The sequence below is a fragment of the Pseudoliparis swirei genome, chromosome 11 (genome assembly GCF_029220125.1).
Source record: "Pseudoliparis swirei isolate HS2019 ecotype Mariana Trench chromosome 11, NWPU_hadal_v1, whole genome shotgun sequence".
NCBI lineage: Eukaryota > Metazoa > Chordata > Actinopteri > Perciformes > Liparidae > Pseudoliparis > Pseudoliparis swirei.
The window spans coordinates 8,089,558-8,110,767 of record NC_079398.1 but is presented as its reverse complement, the minus strand read 5'-3'; the positions used below and the strand labels follow the sequence as shown (position 1 = coordinate 8,110,767).

The 21,210-nt window shown below is 43.2% G+C and overlaps 1 protein-coding gene across 1 annotated transcript; it reads right to left on the bottom strand.

Annotated features, from left to right (window-relative positions):
• wdr35 (WD repeat domain 35) lies at nt 1-18,448 on the bottom strand. The gene is made up of 28 exons (XM_056426629.1): nt 18,079-18,448; nt 17,868-17,985; nt 16,858-16,929; nt 16,665-16,757; nt 16,458-16,586; nt 16,157-16,290; nt 13,348-13,513; nt 13,102-13,247; nt 12,187-12,312; nt 11,668-11,853; nt 11,416-11,451; nt 11,254-11,314; nt 9,953-10,097; nt 9,473-9,542; nt 8,842-8,895; nt 8,646-8,755; nt 8,193-8,412; nt 7,923-8,003; nt 7,571-7,707; nt 6,708-6,911; nt 6,455-6,601; nt 4,856-4,988; nt 4,631-4,741; nt 4,061-4,225; nt 3,607-3,747; nt 2,395-2,551; nt 1,778-2,015; nt 1-486 (listed from the first exon to the last, which is right to left on the bottom strand). The coding sequence occupies exons 1-28, from the start codon at nt 18,100-18,102 to the stop codon at nt 336-338; spliced, it is 3,555 nt and encodes a 1,184-aa protein (XP_056282604.1). The 5' UTR covers nt 18,103-18,448; the 3' UTR covers nt 1-335.
• Nucleotides 18,449-21,210: the final 2,762 nt, after the last annotated feature.

Here is a 21,210-nt window from a genome sequence, read left to right as displayed (position 1 = left end):
TACGGTTTGAATTGTTGCATTAACGTGATAACATTTATTCACGGTTCACTTTCATATAAAAATAGTACACAAAGCAGTTATGTTCATTCAAGTATTGTACAACATTTAAAAAAGGTTAGAGAAAAAAAACATTTCACTAGATTATACAAGACATAATATCTAAATTGTGACCGTGGACACGACAGATTGTGGAACGTTTCAGTTCGGGTTGAAGTGCAGCTCGAGGGTGGTTCATGTGCTCCACAGACTCAAGCTAAAGTAGATAAGATATAATATATGCAGGTTAAAGTACGCTTTTGAAACGTGAAAGTGAAAATAAAGTTCTCTTTGAAGCATCATGCCACAGGAGTGTGACACAGTGGGCAGCAGTTGTATTTGCAGATCTCCTGCCCCAGAGCGCAGTGTTTACACACACTGCACATCCAGAACTGGTACTCCTGGATCGGCTGGCCCGTCACGATGCAGGTGGGCAACTTCCCCTCCGCCCTGAAAAAAAAAAGAGTGACAAACAGAATTAATAAAGCGAGAGAGCACCTCAGTGAAAGGGTTAAAAGGAGACCGGCCTGTTTTCTGGGTCTTACTTACATTTTACTGGCCACATGTCTCCATCACATTCACTTTTAAAGAGTGACAGATAAAAAAAACAATTCTGCTTCTCCTACAGGCAGGAAGTGGTTCTGTAATCTACTTAATCCCCCCAAATGAAAATGTACCCAAAGTGTTGTGTATGCAAATCAACTAAATATCTATTTCGAGGATACTAAAGAAAAATAGATTTCTGCACAACTCAGCTCGAGTTTACCAGTAAACAGAAACCACCATTTGGTGCCTTTTCCCACCCAACAGAAACTGTGTTGACTCTTTTCTTCGTGTGTGTTCAAAGCTTTCCCACCACAGCCGACACAAATAATCTTGATCCATGCATTCCGCCAAAAGACTTAAAGTTTCGCACCGTCGCATTTCATCTTCTGCACTCGGTACTTCCGACGGAGTCTAAACAGGTTGGCTTTATTATTTCAATTAAGTTTATTTTATTTTGCCCAATATCACAAATTTGCCTCAAAGGGCTTTACAGTCTATACACATACGACATCCCTGACCCTTGACCTCACATCGGATCAGGAAAAACTCCCAAGAAAATAGAAAAAAACCTTCAGGAGAGCAACAGAGGAGGACCCCTCTCCAGGATGGACAGAAGAATAGATGTCATGTGACCAGAAGGAATGATTACAGAGTTACAACACATTCAATGAGTATGACAGAGTGTATGAATAGTTGGTAGTCGGCATGGATCCAGACCTCCATGATCCATCAGGCAGATGGAGGTAGAGAGGAGTGGGCGGGGCATCAGCAGGGCCATGGCATCAGACCCAGTCAGGTCCAATGGACCCTATGAGACGTGAAGTCTATAGGCCGCTGGTGCACCTCTCTCCTCTTCTCTCTCTACTATGGATGAATTTACATCTCTCCATCACATATTACTAATCTGCTTCCTTCCCGGAGTCCTTGTGACTTCACGTCTCATCGGGTCCATTTGGACCTGGCTGTGTCTGATGCCTCCTGCCTGGTGGGCCGGCCTCCCTCCAGAAACACATTCAACCGTCATTTGGCTGTTTTAGCTCACGGTCGGAGCCACGAGCCAATTACTGTTGTTCCTCCCAAGAACTGGCAGCATTATGACCTCTAAATAACATGTTGATGTCATTTTGCAGCCATACATTTTAGGAAGCTGCCCCCCCCCCCCCCCCCCCCCCCAGTCAGTGTTTGGTGCCCTCACCCCTCTGATCTGTCCAGCTCCATCGCGTGGTTGTCCTTCGGCGTGTGCTTGGTGAAGATCTCCAGGGCCAAGTCCTCGTAGGGCTGCCGCTGGTCCGGGTCCAGGCTCTCCAGGGACTCCAGCTTGATGAAGGCCTGCGAGCACGTGCCGAAGGCCCTGTTGGCTGCAGCGCAGACGGCGAGCAGAGAGTAGATCTCCACCGCCGGGATGATGTCCTCATACTCACGCAGGTGCAGGGCTTTAATACCGGAGAAACAGTGAAGGGTTAGGCCTCTGCGCGGTCTGCTTGTATTTATCAATGACTTTGATTCTTATGTTTTTACTCTCTCATTCTCAGGTGTGTCCAGCTTCTTTCTCTACTTTCACGAAGTTGTAGAACTAGAAATAAACTCGTCAACTTATTCAATCAAGGTATCTAATGTAATTCGATAATGCTACACATATCAGAATAATGTCTACTACAACAATGGGCAATACTCAAATGTATCTTTGTCACAGTAACAGTCTAAAAAGACATGAACTAAATAATAGTCCCCAAACTCTCCTCCTGTCTTTGAGTCAGTGTGGAAGATATTACGTCACAATAACGTCATCCGGTGTCCTGTGTGATTTGGTACCCGTGCGCATGGCGTTCTCCATGTAGCCTTCGTACAGCTGCCTCTGGGCGAGCAGGAAGAAGTGGTACGCCTCCGCTCCTCGCCACGCGTGGTCCACGATGCGGTCGTCTGACGAGGTGGCGTCTTCCTCAAGCAGCCCGGCGAGCGCCGACGTCGCCTAATTACAGCACAGGTTTATTACCTTCGCATTGAAAATGCGGAAGGTAATGTTTTGATCGCCGTGTATTTGTATGCGTGTTATTCGCATTAGTAAAAAAGTATTAAACCGAATCGCATGAAATTTGGTTGGATGATTGGTTATTATCCGGGGACTATTTGATTCGATTTTGGGATTCGATCGGGTCAAAGGTCAGGGTCAAGGTCATGAAAAAGTTCAAAATCTTCTTGAGTCGCATGACATTTGGTGGGATGATTGGTTATTATCCGGGGACCATCTGATTAGATTTTGGGATCGATCGGGTCAAAGGTCAAGGTCACGAAAAGGTCAACATCTTATTTGTACCATAGCGCGGTCAATGTATATCCAATTGGCATGCAACTAATGCCAAAATGTTCAAAATTCAATGCCCAATCTTGTGATATGCGAAGGTATGCGCTCTACCGAGTGCCCGTTCTAGTTTTTAAAGCTTTTGTCCAAGAGAAATAGATAGTATATATATATACACACACACACTACCGTTCAAAAGTTTGGGGTCGGTCACCCAGACAATTTCGTGTTTTCCATGAAAACTCACACATTTATTTATTAAATGAATTGCAATATGAATAGAAAATATAGTCAAGACATTGATAAGGGTTAGAAATAATGATTTTTATTAGAAATATTAATTTTGTTCTTCAAACTTGTCGCTCAAAGGAAGACCAGTTTTATAGCTTCTCTCACCAGTATAACTGTTTTCAGCTGCACTAACATAAAAAGAGTTTAAAGGGTTTTCTAACCCTCTGTTAGTCTTCTAAGGCGATAACACAATGTACCATTAGAACACTGGAGATGGGCCTCTATACACCTATGTAGAGATGTTATTAAAAACCAGAGAATAGTCATCTACCACATTAACTATGATTAGAGTGTATTTAGGATTAATTTAATGTTATCTTCATTAAAATAAAATGTTTTTCTTTGAAAAAAATTACATTTCTAAGTGACCCCAAAACTTTGAACGGTAGAGTACTGTATATATCTGAAATCAAGTATAAGTAGTGATATAGTACCTCAGACTTCTTCCCTTTGGCTTTGCTCTGCTGGGACGTTTTCATCTGCTCGTGGTAATTCTCAACCAGTCGTGCTGCCAGCACATAGAGCTTCTTCACCCGCAGCGGTCGGGTCCCTTTCTCCGCCTCCTCATCCGCTATCTGGAACAGAAAACACTTGAGTCGCACAAACACGCTACTCCAGCAGCTCAGAACAGAATATGTATATTATAGAATCATCCTTCACTCAGTTACCAAATTGCCTCGTATTCTTTTTGCAATGAAATGAAGAGTTGTTCCCGCCATGGGAAGATGCAAGGTGAGATTCATTGTTAATCAAATTATGAACCCTTAAAATATTAACCGGTTGGCCCTGAGAGATTCAGATCTCTCCATCTGAACATGGAAGTCTCAGGAAACACTTTTAAAAAATCTTCTCAAAGTCAACGAGCATTAAAAAAAAACACCGGCTGACCTTGAACATGAGTTTGGCTGCATCGAGGAAATAGTGGGCCTTCCGGTACAGCTCCACCGCCTCCAGGGTTCTGTTCTTCTCCAGAAGATGCGACGCATATTTGGAGAGAAGAGATTTGATCTCCTTCATGTTGTGGGTCCGGGCGAGTTCCACCGCTTTGTTCCACTGTGAGCAACAATAAAAAAAGACAAACGTTCATTCACAATTACCAAATCGTTACTTTTGCCTGAGGTCATATAAAACTAAATTAATAATCATAAAAGTCAATGCTAAAAAAATAACAAACTGACTAAATCTGGCACCCGGTAAATGGAAATGACTCATTGATATAATATATATATATATATATAAATAATTATATATAATTACAGCGCAAATTAAACATTCTTTCAACTAAAGCAGCATTAATTATGTATATAAAGAAAGTTTATTTCGGTTAAGCCAAAAAGGTCAAATTGACATTGGAAGAGCCGAGTCGGAGGGCAGCGTTCACACTGGATGGTTAAATATCACTCATGAGGAGGGAGGGGGCGGACAGCAGGCGCCACAGGTTCTCTGTCCGTCTCTCACCTGGTTCAGATGGACGCAGGTGTCAACGGCCGCTTTGGGCTGGTTGCACTTCAGGTAGGCCTCCACGGCTTGTTCGCACATGCCCACCGTGGCAAACATTTGCCCGATATCCTGAAACCAACAGACGATAGAGTTTGCTTAGTTTGAAGGATTCCGACTCGTCGATGCCGGAAGCTTCCACACAAAGCCCAAAAGAGAAACATGAATCGGGAACATTGGGCTCACCGGTAGAAGTGGATGATTCTCCGGCAGCAGAGCGGTCATCTGCTCAAGGCCCTGGTAGTCCTCCAACATGGAGTAGCATTCCGCCAGCCTCTCCTGGTTACAACCCTGAAGGTAGTACTGCACTGCATTCACCCTTTGACACAGAGAGGACACATATGGAAAAACTACAACGGAGCAACGTTTACGTTGATCTTTAACTCTTTCAGTGTGTTTCAAACACACTGAAAGTTATTGGTCGAGGTATTGGTTGCTAATTCCTAGAGTAAGATCTGTGAGGAGGTCCCATCCCAGAGTCCTCCATCTGTGCAAGAATACATCCTAAAGTCGACCTGAAGCTAACATGAGGCTTCAGCATTTGCGGTTAGCGAAGTCAGACGGGTGTATTATCACGTTATAGTTTTTGTACTCCAAGTTCTTCTTCCTCGATTTGACTACCTCAGACTGCTGAAGCCTCACATTGTTGGCTTTGAAGAGAGCGTAGATGGATACGGCTTCGGTTCCCCGTGGGAAAGGGCCGTCGGACAGCACGGTGGAGTGTAGAAAATAATCTGTACACAGGGTTCGATTATTTTTTTGGGGCCTTGTGGCCTTAATTTGGGGGAGAGGGGGTAACAGAGAGGAAGATATGAAGAGACGGCGAGCCGAGAAGTGTTAACGCGACACGTAGAGACATAAATGAAATGCTGTTGTGTAGACGATCAATAACACACGGCTGTTTAGTTTAATAAAAGAACAAAGACGTCTTTAAGAAAAATGACCTTAAATTACTTCTGCTGTAATCTGGCGCGATAGAGAAAATTACAGGGGCCACAATTGTCTGGGAGCCATATGCCGTCACCGGAAGAGCCATAGGTTCCCGTCCCCTGGTATAGCGTATACTTCTTCGTTGTTGTTGTTAGTTTTTTAGATGGAGCTTTGTTTTAGGGGTCTAGAGTCAACATCGTACATCCACAGCAGTACAAAGCGTTGCTGCCGTGCTGGTGCTCCTGTCTGTTGCTCCAAACACCATCGACTGTCATACACTGTGGAGAAGTACCTCATACACCCCTCCTTTAAAAACCCCAAACGATCCCTTCGACTATGGAATCTTAATATTCAGGGGTGCACATCACTTTTACAGTGAGTACCGGGAGATGGTGTTTGGTACTCACTCCAACTGTAGTGTCAGCTTTTGTGACATCCACCTACGGGGGGGTGGGGAGTGCTAGTGAGAGTGCTCACCTGTGTGCGCGTCAACAACTCTTCTCGGCTCGCGCCGGCATCGGAGCTCTGCGACGCGCGAGACGGAGAGCGGAGAAGAGTTAACGCGACACGTAGCGACAGAATGACATGCTGCTGTGTAGAGACGATCAATATCAGATCGGTCAGTACGCAAAGGCGCGAAGTAACACAAGTGGCATTACGCATTGTTGATTATTTTCGCCCATGCGTCCCTGCGTACCAGTTATGTGCACCCCTGTTAATATTGTCATTTATAACAAGCTGAGAGCTTAGTATTATGGACTTTTCTTCCCCAAGACGTAGACTGTGTCAAGCATATTACAAATACACGTCAAACAGGTGTGTACAATCTTCCTGTACGATATACATTTTCCATACCACTTCTGCCTGTCAGCAAAGTAGTCTCCGATAGCGTTGTACGCCTGCTCCAGCAGAGCATCGTCACAGTCCCCGGAGCCGGTTTTGAGCAGCTGGAGCACCCTGAACCAGTCTCCCAGCTTGATTCTCAGGCTGATGGCCAGGTCCCTACAAGAAACTAATCCCATCAGGCCGAGAGAACCGATCGAATCGTGGAACGAAGACGGTGAAAGTGTAAAAACAGAATCAAACACCGTCAAATGGCCACACATACCTGCGGTCTATATCCAGGTACATCCGCTCAGCTTCCTCAAACCTGCTGAAGTAAGTTGCCACCTCCGCCTGCTTCATGGGCTCGCTCTGCAGATTGCCCAGCCGCTTGACGAACTCGATGCCCTGGTAGTCTTTGCAACAGACGAAGGCCTGTTCGGCCTCCTTCAGATCCAGTTTCTGGAGAGCCGCCTCAGCCAGAAGACGCCTGGTAGGAGAGAGAGGGGGGGGGGGGGGGGGGGGCTACTATCACCAGTAGGGCTGCATGGCATGAATCATTTGGCCCATTCTAATACGAGTCATTTAGCCTCGAGGCTCTTTAAAGTCGAGCAGTGACGATTCATTTTTTCCAAATCTCTCACTGTAATCAAACAAATGGGTACAAAGGTGGTCCTCAAGTCACAGACAGGAAATGACTCATAGAAACTTTTTTGCGGTTGCCAGATTTTGAGGGATGCTGACACGCTAGCCAGAGAACACACATCGGCTGCAGCGCTTCGAGAGATGTCGCGTAAATCTCTCATGCTCAGCAGCAGACCTCCAAACCGGCATAGAGTCAACGCCCCGGGGACAGCAGCTAGTCATTTGTGCCGATTCGACCCGGCAACAGAGCTCAACTGTCTCTTGAATTTAGGAATTGATTTTTTTAGAATTGGCTTTTTATGTGGGAGACGTCAGATTATCAAAGCTCATTAATCATGTGAGTCAAAGCCTCCCGTCCAACTTTTTAAAAATCAGTTCTTCATGTTTTTAGTTTCTTCTGTGCCAGATTGATGACATTAAAACTGTTTCACCAAATTCACATACATTTTGTCATATGACCTAACGGTTAAAAAACACAAGTAAAGATGGAAATGTTGCATTTACCAGAGTCTCGGGTGAGGATTGTCTTTAATGAACTGCGAGGCATCTTTAATTCCCACTTTCTCAATCAACGCTCGGCTGTCTCTCAGGGAGCGGATTTCAAAGTTGATGAGGTTGTCTTTGTTCGGCCTCTCTGGATCCTGTGGGGCGAGATCCCACTACCGTGTTTAATTACAACAAAAGAATACAAACTGCGCCGTTCGGCGAACTCTCGCTTCCATTCTTTGTTCACCATGGAGGTGTGGAAGAAAACTAAGTTGTCATGTCGTGCAGGGAGTATTTCTTTAAGAGTTAAAAGAGTTTAAAAGTATCTTGATAAGAGAGTAACCGGTTAGGTTTCAGTTTCATTTTTTACCTTCATGATTTCATCGAGCAGAACAGATTTGATTTCCAGGTCTTCAAAGTTGCAAATGTAGCCAGAAGTTTGGATGGGTTCCTGTTTCAAAGAGAACAACATACAATCCATGAGGGCAACAGTTGCCCGATGTTTATCAAGTAACAATAAGACAGCGCGGCTGTGGGGTTAGGATCAGCTGTGGAGGTGTGTGGGGGAGTGGAACCTACAGGTGACCGCCTAGAACCTGTTACAGAGGCTGACACATCACACAAACATCTGCACGCTGACCTCTGGGTCGAGGTTCCTGAAGACGTACATCCTCGTCTTCTCCATCATGGCAAACAGATCAGGATTGTCGTGCGCCCACTTCATGTCCCAAACATCCTTGCGCTCAAACTTGGACGGATCTCCTGCAGACGCCGGGTTTCCTGAGCCGTCGTCTCCGGAGACGCGGACGTCCAGGTCCAACAAGGTCAGCACGCCCGCAATGTCGATTGTGGCCAGACGGCTAAAAGAACAAAACAAAAAATTATAAATATATACATAATTATATATATAAATGTCTACAAAAATATTATATATATATATATATATGTGTGTGTGTGGATATATGTAATTATTGGTTATATATATTATTATTTTTTATACATTATATATATATATATATACATAGAGAGAGAGAGAGAGAGAGAGAGAGAGAGAGAATTTCTTCGACAGGAACAAGTTTCAATCAGTGCTTACCTGGAGTTGCAATTCAAGGACAGATAGAAGGCTCTGTTGTTCAACATGTATTTGTGGAGGAGAACAACATTTGGGAGGCTGTATCTATGGACGGTACCAGACTCGCGGCCCTGGAAGCACACAGACAGAAATACTCAATGTATTACTTTCACTGCATGATCCAACACTTTAGAATTAAAACCGGAGCTATACATACCACCATCAGAGTTTTATCTGTTGCTGTAATACAACAAATGGGATCTCGAGTCGCCTGAAACGGAAACAGAAACTTGCATTCAAACCATGATGAGTTATACAATTTATCTGGAGCAACACAGAACTTTAATCTCATTCAAATTATTCATTTGTGAGCGAACAATGAAACTGTGTAATGAGTAGTTTATTCACTACCAATAGCTAAATTGAATAAAATGTAAACATATGTACTAGTTTCACAGTATACTGTAAATGGCTCGGAAGTGCCTGTGCCGATTCATACACTCTGTCATATTCATTGAATGTATTTAAACTCTAAATCTGTACACATTACATCTATTGTTCTGTCCATCCTGGAGAGGGATCCTCCTCTGTTGCTCTCCTGAAGGGTTCTTCCCTTTTCCCCCCTGAAGGGTTATTTGGGAGTTTTTCCTGATCCGATGTGAGGTTTTGGGGCAGGGATGTCTATGTGTACAGATTGTAAAGCACTCCGAGACAAATTTGTAATTTGTGAAATTGGGCTATACAAATAAACTGAATTGAATTGAATTGTAGAGTTAATTCCTGCTTTTGTGCTTCAACCCGGATGTTACAAAAACCAGTGCGTCCCGAGAGTTGAAAAGGTCTCTTACTGTGAAAGCTTTTGCAAAATCTGGACTGCTGTCGCTGGCCGCAGATGGATTGCTGTCAATGTGATAGACCCTAGAGAGGCAGGAAGTGACGACACATGAGAAGGCGTCAGCGAGTCGGACAAACAGTTGCTCTTTCCACGGAGGGGAACTGTTGCCCAGGTGCTAGGGTAGCCCTGGCCGGACATTAGGTCATGCCCAGTCTGTCTGGAACCTCGGCGGCCTTTGATTCTGCTGAATGGATCCTTTTCATAGCGCTGTCAGTAAACACAAACACCGTGCACTGAAACAGGGAGCCAGTAAACCCACGGTTTCATCCACCGATGCACAGAATAGAGCTTTGTGGTTAAGCTGGCCTCCTCCGTAACTTTCCATGATGTGCTTGATGTGTACTGCAAGTTCTGACATGGCCGTTCCATTTCGTTCAGCTGCAGCTCAGCTCGGTGAATGATTCGGGCGATGTCTGAAAAAAAAAAGCCTCACCTCTCTCTTCCCTCCTTCTTAGTTCTGGTCACTTGGTTGATCTCCAGGGCGGTTAGTTTCTTTGCCACTCTGTACTGCCACAAGTAGAAGGCCTGCTTGGAGGCGGCGATCACGTGCGTCTTGGTCATGGTGACAAACAGCGGATCTGACAAGTAGACGAGTGACAGACGTAGTTAGGGAGGGAGTGTGTATCAAATGTGTAAATCCATTGAATCCACTTCTTTTTTTTGGTGGTGAATCTTGCATGTGCCCAGCTTTTGGCATCACATATTCAAATGCTTAACCCTTGTGTTGCCTTAGGGTCATTTTGACCCGAATCAATATTACACCCTCCCCCCGCTTTAGGATTAATTTGACCCCATTCAATGTTTAATGTCGGTGTTCTTTCGGTAGTCAACAAACAAACATAAAGTGCCTCACACTTAAACTTGGAAAACAATATTAATTCTAATAATTTTCTGGAGGTTTTAATTGCTGGCGTCAAATTGAACCCAAAGGGTAAAATATGTTAGTAAATATAAAGGTAACAGGAGGGTGAAACATTGAATCGGGTCAAAATGACCCAAAGGCGGGGGGAGGGTGTAATATTGATTCGGGTCAAAATGACCCTAAGGCAACACAAGGGTTAACGATTGCACCAACTAAGAGGATCTTTACATTTTCGTTTTGCTCCTTTGACATTTTTATTTGGGTGGTGCAAAGTTGCATCACACACAATCCGTTCTCTTGCAATGAGATTTACCAAACGACACTGAAAGAAACAGTTTTTTCTGTAACTTTGAACAAGGAAAAGCCATCATGAGGCCACAAAGAGGAGACACCTTCACACACAGGAACTCTCTCGCTTATCGTTCACAAAGGTCGTCAATCTGAAACCCATTCAGTCCCACTGACCCCACCGTATCGGCAGACTTTGAGCCGTCTTGGCCACAGACTCAAGCTCAGAGGAACATTCGAGCACGTCAGGCAGAGATAGAATGTTGGAATATGTGTGAGATATGAAGACGCTTGGGGCAAACAGTCAATCTGTTTGCTATAGGATGCTGTGGGCCAATGAAAGATGGGACTGTGGGCAGCGGTTGGCAGGGTGCCATCCACCGTTTCTCGATACACGGGGTGTGATGTCTGGCGTTGGCTTGGAGAAATCCTCAGACCTCGTGGTAAATTAGGACTTTGATCAGCCCACTGTTGGGCTCCTCCTCTGTGTGGCCACTGTACGCAAGCTTGCAGGCGCCATGGCTTGTTTGTGTCAAAGATAATCACTTTCAAAATGAAATTGAATTTCTTTACTGTGAACTCACCGATGTCAATGTATTTTGAGTCCAGTGGAGTCCCGAGGGAGTTGCACAGGATCAGGACGTACTAAAAAAAACACAGTGGTACAACATTATTTTAAAATTGATGATTCTTTGGCAAAACAAATAGTCCTCATTTTGAGGCTGTGGTTTTAAAGTATACATTACCCTTGCATGACTCCCAGACTCTAACTCGGCATCCTCCTGTGTAGTAATGAATAATACAAACAAAGAACAGGAGGCAAGACAGCAGATAAACATTTGTAATCCTTACTATTGCAGCTCTGTATCTTCCCCATTGTGTGTAAAATGTGTGAAATATATCTGAATCAAGTCAACCTGCAATGTTTTATCGAACAACACGAGTCCTCTTGCTTTGCTCTCACTAGTAGATCATACAAGTGATACTAGAGTTGGTACCTGAGGCTGCGTGTCATCTGCTTTGCTGGCTAGGATGCAGAAGTCCCCTGAGGTGGTGATGGACATCAAGCTCTTGACATATTTGACAAACTTCTCGTTGTTTTTAGTGTCCCAGAATACCACGCAGTACTCTTGGCGCTCTGGCTTCGTGTAGGCATACACCACAGTGCTGCAGCAGTAGCCCCACTGTGAGGAGGCAGAATGGAGCAGGTGAGATCCCCTCAGGTGTGGGGCTAATGAACTCTTTAGTCAACTTTAGAATTACTTGGGAGTGAGGGGCAGTCATCATTCCCCCACAAATGGTCATATGTACTGTTTTTACACTGAAAATCAGTGAAGTTATGTAGGTATCACTGCTTTTTGAACATTAGGAAGCATGATGTGAAACTATCAATAGCAACCGACCAGAGCTTTAATCACACTCATGCCAGATGAAGCATTCATATTTTTAAGTTTCTCTTTCTACGAGAGTCTTTGAGAACATCCCCTCCCCTAAAACTTGAATTTACAGCCATTTACCTTGTAGTCTGGTCTTATGTTGGCAAAGTAGATGTAGGAGTCCACGGCCAGACCAATGCGCAGCCCTCCTCCCTCCCAGCCAACTCCTGTCATCTGCTTCCCAGGCACTTTGAGAGTTCTCAGATGCTGTGTAAACAAGTGCAAAATCGCCAATTGGTCCCATCTCGTGGACATTTCATATCCCCATTGGGGTTCTTAGGGGCATGCAAGGGATGATTGTCAATCAATATCAATGAATAAGTGAGATTTCTGGCTTTCAGAGTACATTTCCCAACATACTTGCCTTTTCAACCCCTCAACGATGTAGATAAGCGTAACAGAGCAACTTGTAAGTTACTTCATGCTTAAAGGGCCAGTGTGTAGCATTTATCCACTGGCAGAAACACAATATAACATGAATGAGCATGTTTTCTTTCATGTCAAATAACTCTAAACTAAGAATCAGAATGAGCCGTTTATATCTATGTACGGAGTGGGCCGTCTTCCATGTTGCCACACACACACACACACACACACACACACACACACACACACACACACACACACAAACACACTAACACACACACACACACACACACACACACACACACACACACACACACACACACGTTTCTACAGTAGCCCAGAACGGACTAATCAAACACTGGCTCTACATAGGGTCATTTGCATTTTTGCGTCGGCCACCATCGTTCTCCAACATGCATGGGGGAGGGTTCAGTTGGCCCATTAAATGACATCAAAAAAGTTAAACAAAGCACATTAGGCAATGTACTCAACAGTCCAATCCATGTCAATCTTTACGGTCCCCACATAGGATACTGATAGGAACACTGCATGGTTGTGTGCTGCTTATTGCCTCGTCTTTTTTGTTGTTGCACCAAACTCCATGTCGGGGAACAAAATCTTCCCCCTCACCTCTCCAAATGGCGTGTAGAACTGCACGACATTGATCTCTTTCTCCAGATGTGAGGCTCTGAGGGAACCCGCTACCGCCAGAACGCTGCCGCAATGATTCCACTGGATGCTGACCACGCTCATCAGAGTGTCGATGCACACCGGGTCTGAAGAGAAAGGGCAGCAGCATAGCTCATCACCATCGGTACACATGTCATTGGAGTGTAAGATGGAGAATACAGTGCAGCCCCCCCCCACCCCCCTTACTTTCATCGCTCTCGTAGCGCATGACCTGGCATCTCCCGTTGTCAAAACAGATGGCAAGACACGGGCAGTCTGGTTCAACGTAACCCCCGGTTCCTGCATACCAGTGGATACCTGCTATACTGATGGCTCCGGTCGCATTGGCGAGACAGCTGATGGCCATTTTTATCTGAAACGCAACGTCAAATTATTATTATGTATTATTACCTTCGCATGTTTTGATCGCTGTGTATTTATTTGTTTGTGTGTGTGTTTGTGTGTTATTCGCATAACTCAAAAAGTATTAAACTTAATCGCATGAAATTGGGTGGGATGATTGGTTATTATCCGGGGACCATTTGATTAGATGTTGGGATCGGCAAAGGTATGCGCTCTACCGAGTGCCCGTTCTAGTTCTTCACATTATTAATTGGCTAATTAATTAAGCAGTTTTCACGATGCACAGTTTACATTTATGTTGTCACTGTAAAAATGTGCATGTTGTTAACTTCGTCATCAAGTGTATACTTGCCAAGTCTTTTCTTTTTTTAAACACCGAGCTATAGGAAACTAAACTCCAATTTTCCCTGGTTCAAATCAGCAAAGTGTTAAACTACTTGGATAATACTTTATTTTTTGAACTCTCTGATTTTGTTTCCTCACCCGATTATGAGATACATTTAGGTAGTTTTTGTCTTTGTTGGTTTTTCCATTTAATTTAATGCCTATTGTTATTTATTCTTTATTTTATACGACATCCAAGGAAGACAGCAGGCGCGCAAATTACCTACACCCGACTCGGGGAGGTAGTGACGAAAACATAACAATACACGACTCTTTGGAGGCTCAGTAATTGACAAATGTGATATCATTTGTCATCCTCCTTATCTGCACCCCTTGTGGATTACTCCCCCTCCTCCACCCACCCCCCCCCTCCCTCCATATCTCTCATGCTCACTCTACGACCAGCAACCCACCCCCACTCCAACACCTCACAGCACTCCACCCCCCAGAGTGTCCCTTATTCAGGTGAGGAAGGAACTGAGGAGGATCAAAGTGAGGAAGGCCACGGGTCCAGACGGCATCAGCTCAAGGCTCCTCAAATCCTGCACAGACCAGCTGTGCGGGATCGTGGAGCACGTCTTCAACTTGAGCTTGAGGCTGGGAAAAGTACCACAGCTATGGAAGACCTCCTGTGTGGTACCAGTACCAAAGACCCCGCGGCCCAACAGCTTCAGGCCGGTGGCATTAACATCACTCCTGATGAAGACCCTGGAGAGGTTGGTCCTTGTCCAGCTTCGCCCCCTGGTGAGTTCATCCCTGGACCCACTTCAGTTCGCCTACCAACCTGGCATCGGGGTGGGTGACGCCGTCATCTTCCTGCTGCAGCGATGCCTCTCTCACCTGGAAAAGGCTGGAAACACTGAGAGTCATGTTCTTCGACTTCTCCGGTGCCTTCAACACCATCCAGCCTTTGCTTCTGAGGGACAAGCTGGAGCAGTCCGGGGTGGACCACCACCTCACTGCATGGATCCTGGACTACCTCACCAACCGTCCACAGTATGTGAGGATACAGGGATGCGAGTCAGACCGGGTCTCTTGCAGGACGGGGGCTCCACAAGGAACCGTTCTGGCTCCATTCCTCTTCACCATCTACACCTTCAGGCACAACTCTGACAACGTGTACCTGCAAAGGTTCTCTGAAGACTCTGCAATCGTCGGCCTCATCTCTGCCGACGATGACAGGGAATACAGAGAACTGAACCAGGACTTTTTGGAATGGTGCCAGCGGAACCGCCTCCACATCAACTCCAGTAAGACCAAGGAGCTGGTGGTGCTCTCCTCCGGTACCAGTGAGCATCCAGGGACTGGACATTGAGATTGTAAAAGCTTATAAGTACCTGGGTGTTCACCTGAACAACAAACTGGACTGGGCTGACCACGCACATGCACTTTATAAAAAGGGACAGAGCAGACTCTTTCTGCTGAGGAGTCTGAGGTCCTTTGGAGTGCAGGGAGCACTGCTGAAGACCTTCTTGGACTCTGTGGTGGCATCAGCCATCTTTGATGGAGTGGTCTTCTGGAGCAGCAGCATGGCAGCGGCTGACAGGAAGAGGCTGAACAAGCTGCTAAAGAAGGCCAGCAGCGTGCTGGGTGTCCTCTGGATACTGTGGAGGTGGTGGGGGACGGGAGGATGATGGCAAAGCTCTCGTCCCTGATGAACCACACCTCCCACCTCATGCATGACACTCTCTCAGCTCTGCACAGCTCCTTCAGCCACCGGCTGATTCCTCCCCGGTGTCTGAGGGAGAGGAACCACAGGTCCTTCCTTCCTGTTGCTGTCAGGCTGCACAACACACTGCAGGAGATCGCTGGAGATCCTGGCAAACTCTGCACTTTACTCAGCACTTTACTTTATTTTCCCCCTGTATATTTAGTATTTTGTTTTTTAGTTTTGTGTTTTATATTTATTTTCATTGATGCTCTGATGTGCACCGCTGCTGTGATTTTTTTAAATGTCCCCACTGTGGGACAAATAAAGGAATATCATATCACATCATATCATATCAGTGTTGATGGCAAATCTAGTCGATTAAAGCAATCATTGTAGTAATAATAATAATCTCCACCTGTAGGTAGCCATGTTCTTGGGGGCTTTACAAAAATGCACATGAACAAGATAATAGAATATAGGTACTATTTCAAGCCTTAAGCAGGTTAATGAACTGTCAACAATAAGCTCTCTGTTAATGTATAATAAATTCTTCCTAAATCTTCTCGTTGCATATGGGTACATACTACAATTACATGTCTATTTTACTTGTGCACTCACGATTAAGTTTCCCTGATTGTCATAGATGTGTACTTCCCCGTTGGCCATGCCAAAGAGGAGGATCTTGCTGTCTGGCGACCACGCCACATGAGCCAGCTGATTTCCCTTTAGCTCCTTCCCCCAAATCCGATTTCCTAAAAAAGAAGAAGGCGTTAATCCTAGTGTGCATGTTCATACTCAGTATCTGAATAAAGAGACCCTTTATGCTAAATCCTGTTGGAAAAATATTGTGATAGATTGACATTTTATCCGATTCTTAGCAGTGTGTACGTATGTGTGTGTGTGTGTGTGTGTGTTTTACCATCTACAGATCCAACGATGACCGCTCCGTCTTCATACACAATGCAGATCTTCTGACCGTCGGTGTTCCAACTCATGCTCCTCACCACCGACTTGTTCCGGTTGTTGATCATCTCCTCGTACCATGCACCTTCAAAGAAACAGACAACTGTAAAAGACAAATTTATTACAAGACTATTTGGATTTTGGATTTGAAGGCGGTAAAAACCTTTGTAGAGCATCCATACAATGATGAGTCCGTTCTGGTCACTGGTTGTCAGCTTTTCATACTGTTCGTTCCACGTGACCACTTGTACTGCGCCTGCAAGTTTCGTAGTCATGAAGCGTAAGATACTTTTCATGTGGCTGACATCGTACTGACCTCGTGTGTAATGACGTGTCAACAGCTGGATAGAACGTACCACTGTGTCCGTCGAGAGTCTGGTTCATTGACAGATTACTGGGCGCAGCAAGACCTTTAATTTTAACATCATCTGTTGAGAAATCAACACAAAAAAAGATTGGGTTCAGGACCCCAACAACGTCCAAGCAATTCTCAGTGAGGGAATTGTTAAGAAACTGTTTGCAAGACCAGCACTTGTCTTCAGCATCGGAGCAGAAGAACCAGCACAGAGTTGTCATTGTGTCAGTCCATTCATTGTTGGTGGGGTTTCTCTGTTTGTTAAGCAACATAATAACATAATACCAGTGGGTCTGTCCAACAGACGGAGTGGCAAGGTGGTACCATTTCTACCATTTCTACTTGGACACTGCGGCACCAGAACAGAGCCAAAAAGGCGTAGGAACGTTTCAGACTGTTTCTTACGAAAGAGCTGCAGTTTTAAAAGCACTCAAATCTCAATCATAGGGGTATGACATCAGGGCTTTGACTGTGACCAGTAAACTAACATCGACATAAAGATACATTGCATTGAACATTATTCATCAACAGCCAAAATAAATATATATATATACTGTGTGTATATATATTAATATTTGTATTTTTTTTACCTGACCACTTTCATTATATCCTAAAGCAAAATAACTGCAATAAATACATATGTAATTATTTATTTTATATATATTTAAATATGACCAAGGACACAACCAGCCAATTAACAGTGGACTTTTTTGGTATCACACATTTTACACAGTCACTTTATCTTGTACTCATCTAATATTGTTATTATAATGATTTAATCAAGTCGAGAAATGGATGTCATCCAATGAAATGAGTGACTATACTGTAAGTTAAAATTGTTTTTGTTGTATCCATCACACACCTCACAGTTAGTTTATGCTGTAGAGCACTTCTCATATAAAGCAACGTTGCATTGTGTATTGCGGTTAGTCTTATGTAGACTTCCTATTTCGTTCATATTTCCGTCTCAGGTCAGAAGTGGGAGGACTGTGAGCTCCATCCTGAACTCACCTGTCTGAGTTTCGAGCTTGAGCACCTTGAGGAGACCGTCGTCTCCTCCGCAGGCAATGAAGCCTTGGTCTTTGTTCCAGGAGACACATTTCAGATGGATATTGTTGGGGATAGCGATCTATAAAACAAGGGAAGTCGAAGCCGCGTTGTTATCCAGCGCGTTATGTCTGAATCGTTGCGTTAACGTTAGGGGGCAGCAGCGGAGACTCACCTTCTTGCTGAGGTAGATAAACATGGCGGTAGTGCTAACAATCCCCAAACGAGCTGCTAACTACCTAGTTATAGCTACTAGTTAACGTAGAAGGACACCAACTTTAACTAGTAAACAAGACAGCTAGAGCTAACTCTTTAACCTAGCTAGCTAGCTAGCTATGCACGTCCCTCAGCCCTCTGCTCGATGTGACGTCAGCTTTGCTAACGCAGTTAACGTTCACACAACCGAGCGTTGCATTTAGCCTCCTCAATTTAAAAAAAGATACGTCTATAGTTACAAACTTCAGCAAATGTATGAGAGAAAGACAGCTAAAATGCGTCGTCTCGTGGCCCGTGTTGGAGGACTCCAGCACTCAGAGGTTGTGGCTTCCCTCGGTCTCCCGTGGTAACCGTAAACCGGAAGTCGGGTCTTTCTGGTAGTTGTAGTTTTTCATGTTCGCTTTCTGGTGGCGGACCTTCTTTTGCAGGGCTTCCTTGCACTTTGTTTGGCATATTGTAAAACTGCAGCCGGCACAGTGGGTCCAGTTGGATGAATACATGACAAGCTGAATAAACCAGCGATGTAATACATAACATCCGAAACTGCACCGACCTTTCTTTCTTCAAATCCCAATTCAAAACCCACCTGTTCAGAACTGCTTTTAATTTGTGATTGTGTGCTCTACGTTCTTATTTGCTTGTATCTATTGTTGTTATTGTAACTTTAGTTATTTTTATTGTATAGCTTCTAGGATGTTTTAAATTGTGATGTAAAGCATCTTTGAGTACTTTGAAAAGCGCTATAAAAATTTAATGTATTATTATTATTATTAGTTGGAATGCTTCAGCAGTCCAACTATTGTTCTTGTAATCTTTATTAAACTTCTCTTTTTTATTATTATTCTATTTCTTCCGTACCTTTTTTGTCCCTCTTCTTCTCCTTCATATATTCAGCTATTTAAACAATTCAAATATTAAAAAATTCAGCTTCTTCAGGATTAGATGGGAATTACTTTTCATATTTCAAATGTTTCACATTTTTGTATATTGAAATACTTTTATGTTATTTTGAATTCATCAGTTCCTATGGAGAAAATATTCAACTTTAAAAAGCTTACAGTATCTTCATATTTTCAGAAAATTCAGCTATTTAATTTTTTTAATGTTCAGATATCCTTCAGCTATTACTGTATATTTTCAAATATTTTTTATCTTTTCAAACTTTCAAATTATTAATTTCTTTATGGAATAAATAATGAATGGGATCCAATGGGGGAAATCTTCAAATCCGCTTCAACTTGTTCAACTTTAAAAGCTTACAATATCAGCATACATTCAGCTAAATACACAATTACACCTTTAAAATGTTGACAAAAGTGTGAGCTATAACTTTATAATTCAGCTTCTTTTCATATGTCGTATAGTTATTTAATTGTAACCATTTTAGTTTTATGTGTTTTTCCGCTCCTCCTGGACTTTACAATGGGTGTGTGTGTGGGACCTTAGAGCTGTGACGTCGTCGTTAGAGTGCAGTGCTGCTTCAGAATCGTGCGAAAAAAAGATTTGTATATCGTCACTACGGCCACAATTATTACTCTTTAGGCATAATTTTTTGATAAAGTAGTAGGGAATCTTGTGCTTGTCGTAGACATGTGACTATGGAATCCAACAGTTTCCCCAATTTTTCTAGAGAAGCCTTAACGAGGGAGGAAGTCCACCTTTCTCCTCAGTCATCTCCATTGTAATTCTGAGCACCTTTCAACTTTTTTGAAGCAAGCAGGAACATTTTCTGAACTGCGATTAAACTCTCATTTCTTAACCTAAAAAATATTTAAGGACATGTAAACGTTCACACAAGCCTTGAGCATCTCCTAATCTAGACGTCTTTAGGATCAGAGTTATAGTTATCTGTCAAATCCAAATGTTCTGACAGGTTGCTTCATCAGATTCAGAGCTGTCTATCTCTGTCACACAGGTGTTTCACGTTAGGCTAATCAGTGGCAGACTCACACATGCTCTTGTTTATCATACATTTTGAACCCCCCACACACAGACTAATGTTTGTGCGTGCGTGTGTGTGGCCGCGTGCGCGCGCGTGTGTCTTATGTGGAGAGATATTAGAAGAGAACCATCATGAGAGTTTCTCAGGTCTCATTTAACCCACAAAAATAACAAACATATCGGCGCGTTCGGCTCAATCTTTCCTCTCTATTGATTCTACCATGTTGGTGATTTGATCATGTTTTTTTTGACAGGGTTTAACAAATGCTTTGTAGAAAATCCACTCAGTGTTTAGATCTCATCTATCTTTCACTCTGGGTTCTCCCTCTCTTTTTTCATTTATTTTTCTCCTGTCTCTCAAATTATTTCGTTATTTTTCTCTCTGGTTCTCATGTCTGACTTTCCCCCCTCTCTCTTATTTCTTGGTTTGTGATTCATATCTTTGAATATTTAGAAGATAAAGTTTTGCTTATCTTTTCCAGTTATACATTTCCACCCAATATGTTTGTGCTTCAACATTTTCAGCAGGAAGTTTCACATTTTGATATGTTCAGATGTTTAAGCTATGTTCAGCCTATTATCTGTTGGCAGCTATTTTAAGCTATGTTCAGCTTTAAAATGTTTTTTATTTCAGCTAAATTCAGACATTTTCAGTTATTCATTTCATATTTCAGCTATTTCCAGACATTTTCAGTTATTCATTTCATATTTCAGCTATTTCCAGATATTTTCACTTATTCATTTCATATTTCAGCTATTTCCAGACATTTTCAGTTATTCATTTCATATTTCAGCTATTTCCAGACATTTTCACTTATTCATTTCATATTTCCAGATATTTTCACTTATTCATTTCATATTTCAGCTATTTCCAGACATTTTCACTTATTCATATAATATTTCAGCTATTTTCAGAAATTTTCAGTTATTCATTTCATATTTCAGAAATTTCGAGACATTTTCAGTTGTTCATTTCATATTTCAGCTATTTTCAGACATTTTCAGTTCTTCATTTCATATTTCAGCTATTTTCAAACATTTTCAGCAATTTTGTTTTTATTTTTCAGCTTCAAGCTTTAAAATGTTAGCATTCCAACGCATTTTCAGAAGGAAATGCATTTTCTAGTTATTATTATTATAACAAACAATG